Source organism: Colobus angolensis, unplaced genomic scaffold (genome assembly GCF_000951035.1).
Source record: "Colobus angolensis palliatus isolate OR3802 unplaced genomic scaffold, Cang.pa_1.0 Scaffold18, whole genome shotgun sequence".
NCBI lineage: Eukaryota > Metazoa > Chordata > Mammalia > Primates > Cercopithecidae > Colobus > Colobus angolensis.
Genome location: NW_012114932.1, coordinates 2,541,895 through 2,553,183, shown reverse-complemented (window position 1 = coordinate 2,553,183; position 11,289 = coordinate 2,541,895). Strand labels below are relative to the sequence as shown.

General features: G+C 51.6%; 1 protein-coding gene across 5 annotated transcripts in view; it reads left to right on the top strand.

Moving 5' to 3' along the window:
• Positions 1 to 9,228, top strand: part of DAG1 (dystroglycan 1 (dystrophin-associated glycoprotein 1)) — a 77,911-nt gene extending 68,683 nt beyond the window's left edge. For all 5 annotated transcript variants that reach the window (XM_011939082.1, XM_011939080.1, XM_011939081.1 and 2 more), the window contains one exon: positions 4,416 to 9,228. In XM_011939082.1, the coding sequence (XP_011794472.1) occupies positions 4,416 to 6,818 (2,403 nt within the window). In that variant the 3' untranslated portion in view covers positions 6,819 to 9,228. The remainder of the gene's footprint in view (positions 1 to 4,415) is intronic.
• The last annotated feature ends 2,061 nt before the right edge of the window (positions 9,229 to 11,289 follow it).

Here is an 11,289-nt window from a genome sequence, read left to right as displayed (position 1 = left end):
GCCTCCCAAAGTGCTGGGATTACAGGCTTGAGCCACCGCGCCCGGCTATTAACATTTTTTAAAGTTACTTGGCGTAGTTAAAATAAGTGTATGACTTCCAAGGATGGCTTCACTGTGGGAGCCTTCCTATAGAATGGCCTGAGTTTGTTCTGTAGGAACTGCCTGATAGCAGAACTTTGGCTGTTGGGGTCAGCAGAATAGGAAGTGAGCCAGGCTGGGAAGCTCTTCTCTGTTTTCTCTGTTAAAAAGTGCACTTGTGGCCGGGTGCGATGGCTCACACCTGTAATCCCAGCACTTTGGGAGCCCGAGGTGGGCTGATCACGAGGTCAGGAGATGGAGACCATCCTGGCTAACATGGTGAAACCCTGTCTCTACTAAAAATACAAAAAATTAGCCAGGCCTGGTGACGGGCACCTGTAGTCCCAGCTACTTGGGAGGCTGAGGCAGGAGAATGGCGTGATCCTGGGAGGCGGAACCTGCAGTGAGCCCAGATCGCACCACTGCACTCCAGCCTGGGCGACAGAGCGAGACACTGTCTGAAACAAAACAAAACAAAACAAAAGTGCCCTGTGTAGTTGAAGACAGACTTGCAGAGGCACCAGGCTGCTGACTTATCAACACTGATGGAGCGCCTAGCCACTCAGGAATGTCCCGTGGTTCTAGCCAGCCATTTGGCTCCCACTTCTAGAGCTTCTTCTAGTCCCTCTCAACCTTGTTCAGTCTCCTCTGCAGGTGGCTTCTCCTTGGTTGACTTTACCCAGACCTCTATTCCAGGCCTTCCCTGTCACCTTTCTTCATCCTCCCTCTGCCATGTGAGTTCCTGTCCTACTGGTGGCCACTGGGATGGAGTAGAGTTAGGAAATAACCCTTAGGTGACCAAAAACCGGGGTCCACACCCTAATTCACCTACTTTCCACCTCTCAGGACCCTACTCCTGTCACACTCCTGTAAAGTCTCATGGGCCTTACTTATTTGCTTCATGGGTGGTTTTTTTTGTTTGTTTTGCAAAACAAGAGCATTCAACCTTTATTTTACGTGTTTACATGTGGCAGTTTTCTTATTTAACATAAATGAAAATGTAAAGCTTAGGTTTTTCAGCCAAAACATTTGAAATAAATGTGATTTTTTTTTTTTTTTGAAACAGAGTCTCGCTCTGTCATCCAAGCTGGAGTACAGTGGTGTGGTCTCTGCTCACTGCAGCCTCCGCCTCCCAGGTTCAAGCAATTCTTGTACATCAGCCTCCCAACTAGCTGGGACTACAGGTGTGCACCACCGTGCCTGGCTAATTTTTGTGTTTTTAGTAGAGATGGGATTTTGCCATGTTGGCCAGACTGGTCTCAAACTCCTGACTTTAAGTGATCTACCTGCTTCAACCTCCCAAAGTGCTGGGATTACAGGCGTGAGCCACCACGCCCAGCCAATAGGTGTGATTTTTATAGTTAAAAAATATTTTAAAAGAAAAATATATTTAGTGTTTTTCATGAGTTTGAAGACACCCATGTTTACAGATATTTTAACATTTCTGATGTTTGATGGTGAGTGACAGGGTGGAAGATTCTTAATTAGATGATGGCACATCTTACAGTTGATGGAATGTGATATCACAAAGGAAACACAATTTGCTGACCCTTAATGAGTGGCTCAGAGAGCAATTAGGAAATGATAACCTCAATAATAATAATTCCTTTTTTTTTTTTTTTTTTGAGATGGAGTCTCACTCTGTCACCCAGGATGGAGTGCAGTGGCGTGATCTCAGTTCACTGCAACCTCCGCATCCCAGGTTCAAGCAATTCTTCTGCCTTAGCCTCCTGAGTAGCTGGGACTACAGGCACACGCCACCACACCCGACTAATTTTTATATTTTTAGTAGAGACAGGGTTTCACCATGTTGGCCAGGCTGGTCTCGAACTCCTGACCTCAGGTGATCTGCCCACCTTGGCCTCCCAAAGTGCTGGGATTACAGGGGTGAGTCACCATGCCTGGCCCAATAATAATAACTCCTAACAATGTCAGTCATCTCATGGTTTAAAAAAAATTTTTTTTTTTTGAAATAAATACAGATGGGGTCTTGCTATGTTGGCCAGGGTGGTCTCTAATGCCTCCTGGCCTCAAGCAATCCTCCGGAGCCTTGGCCTCCCAAAGTACTGGGATTGTAGGTATGAGCTACCATGCCCAGCTTTCCAATACGTTTTTGCTGGGTGTAGGAAACCTGTTTAAATTAATTTAAAGAGGGGAAATTGTCTAGTTTCTGATAAGGCTGCTGCTGCCTGACACCTGGGGACAAGCCTGGGGTCTCCTTTCGAAATCACTCAAGTACCTTGTCTTTTGGCAGGAGGAAGCTCAGGGAACCAGAGCCACTGGGGAACCCAGCAGTCATGGCTTTAGCTTTCCTGCTACAGGGAGGGATCCTCATGCGGGATGAGGATCCCAATGTGCCTCCCTACTAGCCCCCACCGCCCTTCACAGCACCCATGGAGGGCAAGGGCTCCCGTCCCAAGAACAGGACCCCACACCGGTCACCTCCTCCCTATGTCCCTCCTTAACCCGCAAGCGCCTGGGTGGAGGCAGGGTAGGGCAGGGGCCTGAAGACAACATGGTGTTGTCTGTGGAGACCGGTGGCCTGCAGACCATCGCCCACCGGGAGCCGACACCTGACCTAGCACACACTGACATAGGGACCTGGACAAGCCCACCCTCTCTGGTCCTCCCAAACCCCAAAGCAGCTAGAGAGACTTTGGGGACTTTTTTATTTTTATTTTTTGCCTAACAGTTTTTGGTTTGTTCATAGAGAATTCTTTGCTTCGGTTTTGATGGCTGGCTCTGAGAGCCCCATGTGGAGTGGAGGTGGAGGGAGCGAGGAACCATGAATGAACCCTATTGACAAGCAGTGGCTATGAAGGGCAGTCCTGGGCTGAGGCTGGCAGTGAGATGTACTATGTGTTGGCCAGTTTGTCTCTGGACTTGTTATAGGACAGTGGAGATGAGAGTGCCTTCAGGCCAACCAGAGAATGGGGGGTGTGACCTTTCTTGCATTAGGGCAGGAGTAGGTGTTTACCAAAAGTGAGAGGAGCCACACATGGGGCCAGGGCAAGAGCCAAGTCATATTTTCCTCTTGTCAGCTGATGGTGGAGGTTTCTATGGTGGCATTTCCTTGGGTGCTCTGAGTATGACCAGTTGTATCTCTGTGGAAAGGGACTTCCACACTGAAAGAAGTCTGGGACATGCTGTTGAGTTGGAATAAGGTGATGAGCTCCTTAGGCCTGCTTCTGTGCTTGGTCTCTCCAAGGGCAGAATAGGGCTCTGTATATTTCCTGTACTTGATTGACTATAGAGCCTCTCTCTTTTAGAGAGACCAGAGCTCCTTGGGATTCCTTTAATAAGCACTATTCTAGAATAGTTGATTCTAGTCCCCGCTCCCTGGGCACCACAGTTTGTCTTAAGATTTGAGAAGCAGGGTAAATGAAAACATTAGATACAACTAACTTTATTTTTTATTTTGTTTTATTTTTTTTTTGTGAGGTGGAGTCTCACTCTGTCGACCAGGCTGGAGTGCAGTGGCGCCATCTCCGCTCACTGTAACCTCCGCCTCCTGGGTTCACGCCATTCTCCTGCCTCAGCCTCCCGATTAGCTGGGACTACAGGTGCCCGCCACTACGCCCAGCTAATTTTTTGTATTTTTTAGTAGAGACGGGGTTTCACTGTGTTAGCCAGGATGGTCTCGATCTCCTGACCTCGTGATCTGCCCGCCTCGGCCTCCCAGAGTGCTGGGATTACAGGCGTGAGCCACCACGCCCGGCCAGATACAACTAACTTTCTTTGCTACACAGATGCGCCCCACTACACTTGAATGTTACATGATGATGTAAAGTGAGTCCTTCAGGGCATTGAACCCTCCCTTGTACCCAGACCTGTGTGTATCTCCACTTTGGGGCAGGAGGCATCCTCCAGGCCAGGCATGTGACCTGAGCAAAGATGTGGTGTCTGCAGAGGGTCGGGGAGAAGTCTGAGGCAAGGGTGGAAAGGATTGCTAAGGGCTGGGATGTGACTTGATTCTGCAGGTAGAATAGGCAAGTAGGTGGCAGGGTGTGTCACTGTTATAAAATCCACAACAGTCGTGAGCTCCATGGCATCAGTTCTCGGGAATGAGACTTGCTTGAGTGCCAGCACTGCTGTCTCCCCACTGTGTGGCCTTGGATGAGATATTTGCCTCCCAAGCTAGCCCATCTCATAGCCCTAGTCTTGTGACAGGTAAATAAACTCAGTTGTGTCTCTCTAGGGGAGAGGAATTAGCTTCCCCAGCAGGCATTCTGAATTAACACCCTAAACCTGTCATACAATTCAGGTTAACTGTTGCGATCATATTCAGGTTATGCAGTGACAATAGTACTTTTAATTTATGCTTGTGTCTCTTCTAGGTATCAGCAGCAGGGAAGGAGGCTTTGCCATCTTGGCTGCACTGGGACCCGCAGAGCCACACCCTGGAGGGCCTCCCCCTTGACACTGATAAGGGTGTGCATTACATTTCAGTGAGCGCTGCACGGCTGGGTGCCAACGGGAGCCACATCCCCCAGACCTCCAGTGTGTTCTCCATTGAGGTCTACCCTGAAGACCACAGTGAGCTGCAGTCAGTGAGGACAGCCTTCCCAGACCCTGGTGAGGTGGTATCATCTGCCTGTGCTGCGGATGAACCTGTGACTGTTTTGACGGTGATTTTGGATGCCGACCTCACCAAGATGACCCCAAAGCAAAGGATTGACCTCCTGCACAGGATGCGGAGCTTCTCAGAAGTAGAGCTTCACAACATGAAATTAGTGCCGGTGGTGAATAACAGACTATTTGACATGTCGGCCTTCATGGCTGGCCCGGGAAATGCAAAAAAGGTGGTGGAGAATGGGGCCCTTCTCTCCTGGAAGCTGGGCTGCTCCCTGAACCAGAACAGTATGCCTGACATTCGTGGTGTGGAGGCTCCTGCCAGGGAGGGTGCTATGTCTGCTCAGCTTGGCTACCCTGTGGTGGGTTGGCACATTGCCAATAAGAAACCCCCTCTTCCCAAACGCATCCGGAGGCAGATCCATGCCACACCCACACCTGTCACTGCCATTGGGCCCCCAACCACGGCTATCCAGGAGCCCCCATCCAGGATCGTGCCAACACCCACATCTCCAGCCATTGCTCCTCCAACAGAGACCATGGCTCCTCCAGTCAGGGATCCTGTTCCTGGGAAACCCACGGTCACCATCCGGACTCGAGGCGCCATTATTCAGACCCCAACCCTAGGCCCCATCCAGCCTACTCGGGTGTCAGAAGCTGGCACCACAGTTCCTGGCCAGATTCGCCCAACAATGACCATTCCTGGCTATGTGGAGCCTACTGCAGTTGCTACCCCTCCCACAACCACCACCAAGAAGCCACGAGTATCCACACCAAAACCAGCAACGCCTTCAACTGACTCTTCCACCACCACGACTCGCAGGCCAACCAAGAAACCACGGACACCCCGGCCAGTGCCCCGGGTCACCACCAAAGTTCCTATCACCAGATTAGAAACTGCCTCACCGCCTACTCGTATTCGCACCACCACCAGTGGAGTGCCCCGTGGCGGAGAACCCAACCAGCGCCCAGAGCTCAAGAACCATATTGACAGGGTAGATGCCTGGGTTGGCACCTATTTTGAGGTGAAGATCCCGTCAGACACTTTCTACGACCATGAGGACACCACCACTGACAAGCTGAAGCTGACCCTGAAACTGCGGGAGCAGCAGCTGGTGGGCGAGAAGTCCTGGGTACAGTTCAACAGCAACAGCCAGCTCATGTATGGCCTTCCCGACAGCAGCCACGTGGGCAAACACGAGTATTTCATGCATGCCACAGACAAGGGGGGCCTGTCGGCTGTGGATGCCTTCGAGATCCACGTCCACAGGCGCCCCCAAGGGGATAGGGCTCCTGCAAGGTTCAAGGCCAAGTTTGTGGGTGACCCGGCACTGGTGTTAAATGACATCCACAAGAAGATTGCCTTGGTAAAGAAACTGGCCTTCGCCTTTGGAGACCGAAACTGTAGCACCATCACCCTGCAGAATATCACCCGGGGCTCCATCGTGGTGGAATGGACCAACAACACACTGCCCTTGGAGCCCTGCCCCAAGGAGCAGATCGCTGGGCTGAGCCGCCGGATCGCTGAGGATGATGGAAAACCTCGGCCTGCCTTCTCCAACGCCCTAGAGCCTGACTTTAAGGCCACAAGCATCGCTGTGATGGGCTCTGGCAGTTGTCGGCACCTACAGTTTATCCCTGTGGCACCACCCAGGAGAGTGCCCTCAGAGGCGCCACCCACAGAGGTGCCTGACAGGGACCCTGAGAAGAGCAGTGAGGATGATGTCTACCTGCACACAGTCATTCCGGCCGTGGTGGTCGCAGCCATCCTACTCATTGCTGGCATCATTGCCATGATCTGCTACCGCAAGAAGCGGAAGGGCAAGCTTACCCTTGAGGACCAGGCTACCTTCATCAAGAAGGGGGTGCCTATCATCTTTGCGGACGAACTGGATGACTCCAAGCCCCCACCCTCCTCCAGCATGCCACTCATTCTGCAGGAGGAGAAGGCTCCCCTACCCCCTCCCGAATACCCCAACCAGAGTGTGCCCGAGACCACTCCTCTGAACCAGGACACTGTGGGAGAGTACACGCCCCTGCGGGATGAGGATCCCAATGCGCCTCCCTACCAGCCCCCACCGCCTTTCACAGCACCCATGGAGGGCAAGGGCTCCCGTCCCAAGAACATGACCCCATACCGATCACCTCCTCCCTATGTCCCTCCTTAACCCGCAAGCGCCTGGGTGGAGGCAGGGTAGGGCAGGGGCCTGAAGACAACATGGTGTTGTCTGTGGAGACCGGTGGCCTGCAGACCATCGCCCACCGGGAGCCGACACCTGACCTAGCACACACTGACACAGGGGCCTGGACAAGCCCGCCCTCTCTGGTCCTCCCAAACCCCAAAGCAGCTGGAGAGACTTTGGGGAGTTTTTTATTTTTATTTTTTGCCTAACAGCTTTTGGTTTGTTCATAGAGAATTCTTCGCTTCGTTTTTGATGGCTGGCTCTGAAAGCACCATGTGGAGTGGAGGTGGAGGGAGCGAGGAACCATGAATGAACTCGCAGGCAGTGCCGGGCGGCCCCCTGGCTCTCTGCGTTTTGCCTTTAACACTAACTGTACTGTTTTTTCTATTCACGTGTGTCTAGCTGCAGGATGTAACATGGAAAACAGTAACTAAAGATTAAATTCAAAGGACTTTCAGAAGTTAAGGTTAAGTTTTTACATTTAATCTGCTGTTTACCTAAACTTGTATGTATAATTTTTGGGTGGGTATGGGGAATTGCTTTGCTAAAAATAAGCTCCCAGGGTGTTTCAAACTTAGAGAAGACCAAGGGACAGTATTTTTTATCAAAGGAATCCTATTTTTTCACACTACGTCAACTTGGTTGCTCTGATACTCCAGAGCCTGATTGGGGGCCTCCCGGCCCTGGCTCATGCCAGGTCCTTGGTGCTGGGTTTGCTCTCCCGCTGTTGCCAGGGGCTGGAAGCTGGAGGGGTCTCTTGGGCCATGGACATCCCCACTTCCAGCCCAAGTATACTAGTGACCCACCACCAAGGGGTCTTCATTTCCATGAAAAAGGGACTCCAAGAGGCAGCGGTGGCTGTGGCCCCCAACTTTGGTGCTCCAGGATGGGCCAGCTGCTTGTGGGGGCACCTGGGAGGTTGAAGGTCTCGACCACATCAACCTATTTTGTTTTACCCTTCTGTGCGTGCATTGTTGGTTTTTTTTTTCCTTCCTAAAAGGAATACCACGGTTTTTTGAAACACTCAGTGGGGGACATTTTGGTGAAGATGCAATATTTTTATGTCATGTGATGCTCTTTCCTCACTTGACCTTGGCCGCTTTGTCCTAATAGTCCACAACCCTACCCGGACCCACCCCATCCCTTTTCTCTGGCACTCCAGTCCCAGGCCTTGGGCCTGAACTACTGGAAAAGGTCTGGTGGCTGGGGAGGAGTGCCAGCAGTAGTTCATAATAAAAAATCTGTGAGCTCTCAAAGCTAATTTTTTACTAAAGTTTTTATACAGCCTCAAATTGTTTTATTAAAAAGATTAAAAATGGTGATGCTTACAGCAGTTTGTACGAGCTCTTAGTGTTGATTCCATGGAACTGACGGCTTTGCTTATTTTGATTTTTTCCCCCTACTTTTCCTAATGTTTAAATTCTGGGATTACACTGGGATTCTTTTGCCTTTTTTAGCAGAACATCCGTCCGTCCATCTGCATCTCTGTCCCATGACTCAGGGGCGCCCACTCTGCTTTGATTCTACTGTGGAAGAAACCATTTTGAGCATGACTTTTCTTGATGTCTGAGAGTTATTTTGGGTACCTTTTAGGGAGGAATGCCTTTTGCAATAATGTATCCCTTCCCTGATTGAGGTTGGGTGGGTGGACCCAGGCTCCCTTTGCACACGGAGCAGCTACTTCTAAGCCATATCGACTGTTTTGCAGAGGATTGATGTGTGCTGCCTCAGGAGGGGAGGGCTGATAGGAGGGTAGGGGTCTCCGTCCTACTGTTCTCCAGAGGGCATTTCCCCTTGCGCCTTCTCCCACAGGGCCCAGCCTCTCTCCCCTGCCCCAGTCCCCAGGGGTACTCTGGATTGAGCAGTGCTTCTGTGGGGGAGCCTGTAAATGCAGGCTCAGTGGACCACTGGTGACTGGGCTCATGCCTCCAAGTCAGAGTTTCCTTGGTGCCCCAGAGACAGGAGCACAAGTGGGATCTGACCTGGTCAGATTATTTGATGACCTCATCAAAAAATAAACAATTCCCAGTGTTCCAGGTGAGGGCTTTGAAAGGCCTTCCAAACAGCTCCGTTGCCCCTAGCAACTCCACCATTGGGCACTGCCATGCAAGAGACGTGGCTGGCCCAGAATGGCCCGTTGCCATAGCAACTGGAGGCGATGGGGCAGTGAACAGAATAACAACAGCAACAATGCCTTTGCAGGCAGCCTGCTCTCCTGAGTGCTGGGCTGGTGATGGCCACTGGACTCTGTGAGATGGAGAGCCAATCTCACATTCAAGTGTTCACCAACCACTGATGTGTTTTTATTTCCTTCTATATGATTTTAAGATGTGTTTTCTGCATTCTGTAAAGAAACATATCAAACTAAATAAAAGCAGTGTCTTTATTACAACGCTGTTGCCTCTGGGCATCTGTTTCCCTGGCATCTGGAGAGGTTCCTGGACATGAGGGGTTGGGGGCTCATGTGACAGGGGGAAGAGGAGACTCAGCCAGGTCCACTTGGGGTTGGCCCAGTGGCCTCCACGTAAGCCTTACCATTTCTGTGCTGGGAGGGCTGAGTGTGCACTCCAGAAACTCTGCCAACATGTAATGCCCCCTTCGCCCCTCTTCTGCCTGTGAGCCAGCTAAGACAAGTCTCCTTCATTCTCAGTCCCTCATCTGTAAGGGGTGGGGGATAGCAGAGAACCCAGTGAGACTGGCTGGGAAGGAGGATGGTGGGAAAGATGTCACAGGTTTTCTGCCCCAGAGTGGGTCAGCCCCTGTACCTCCTGGGTAGGGGTCCTTCAGGCCAGGTCTCTGAAGATGGGGACCTAGGGATGCCTCTGGCTGCAGCTCTACCCCAGCTCCTGCCCGCATTGTCTCGTGGGCTTGGGACTGGCTAGTCTCCCAGGTAGTCTCAAGGCAGGTTTGTGTTGGCCTCGGGGTGGGAACAATGGTTTCTGGCCAGGCTGCTCTACCTTGGTTGACCTGTAGGTTCTGGGGTTGGGGGGTGACCTTCAGTGTCTGGCTTGGGATGGACAGGCCAGCTGGGTAGGCTGATGATGACGTAGTGCCCAGGAAGGGGCAGATGGGTTGTCCTAGGACACTGCCTGGAGTGTGGGCGGCAGGAGATGCAGCAGCTGTATTTTAAGGAGCAAAGGGGCAGAATCGAGTGATTGGTCACAGAACAACTGGTGCCTCTTCTGGGCTCAACTTCTGCCGTCACTAGCTCCTTACCATGCCCCCTGCTCCTCTGTTCAAAGCTTTCAAGACCCAGAGAGGCAGATAAGAGCTGAGTCCCAGGATCGAGGGTTGTTGAAGGTCCAACAACTACTTGGAGTTAAGACCTGAATGTGCACCACGCTAAGTGCTGGGAAAGGCCGTCCCCAGCACACACTTTACTCCCTAGGCCTAGCAGCAGGGGCCCAGGAAATTACCCCATCCTTACTTTCTTGACCTCAGGAGATTTTGCTTAACATCTAACCTGAAGCCCCTGGGTAATGAGTGGACTAACTGTTCTGAACTCAAGTAAGGGAATACTTGGTCTTGACAGAGAACATTAAGGCCAGAAGGACCTCTGGCCTCTGCCCTGCCTTGCCTCCTTTGGGGGATGGGGGAATATACTCTCTTTAGCCCAGCAGACCCTTGACCCCTGGCACTCCTGCCAGATCCCTGTTCCTTGATTTAGATGAGGACTGCTCAGGTCTTCTAAGCTGGGGTTAGAGGGTCATAGACAGGAGGGCAGGAAAGAAGGAACATCAGACCTGCAGGAATCTGCCTTCCCACATTCCTCTGACCTGGAGTAACTGGCCTGGCTTGGAGACAGTGCTGGTCTCTAGAAAATTCTACAGGAATCTGCATTTTCTCTTGGCGTAAAGGCACTGCCTTGGGCCTATATCTCTGAGCTAGTCTTGGGATCAGGGCTGTTAGCTGGAAAATCTTGTGGTGTGTTTAGGCCAACCTGGCGTCTAGAATACCACCAGTTTGGGACCGGGCCCGGTGGCTCACAGCTGTAATCCCAGCACTTTGGGAGGCCAAGGCGGGCGGATCATGAGGTCAGGAGATGAGACCATCCTGGCCAACATGGTGAAACCCCGTTTCTACTAAACAATACAAAAAAATTAGCCGGGCATGGTGGCAGGCGCCTGTAGTCTGGGCTACTCGGGAGGCTGAGGCAGGAGAATGGCATGAACCATGGAGGCGGAGCTTGCAGTGAACTGAGATGGCACCATTGCACTGCACTCTAGCCTGGGTGACAAGAGCAAGACACTGTCTTAAAAAAAAAGCCACCAGTCTTGGGGGGACTGGAGGCTCCACACTACTTACCTCATTGCAGCCCACAGCGTCGCCTCCCCTTGTTGCCAACAGGTTGAACAAGCTCCTAGGAGAGGCCCTTTCCTAGTTCCCCTAGAGCATAGAAGGCCCAATTCAAGCATCAGTCTTTCGAGAGTGAGCTTCTCTATTTCTTTTCTTTTCT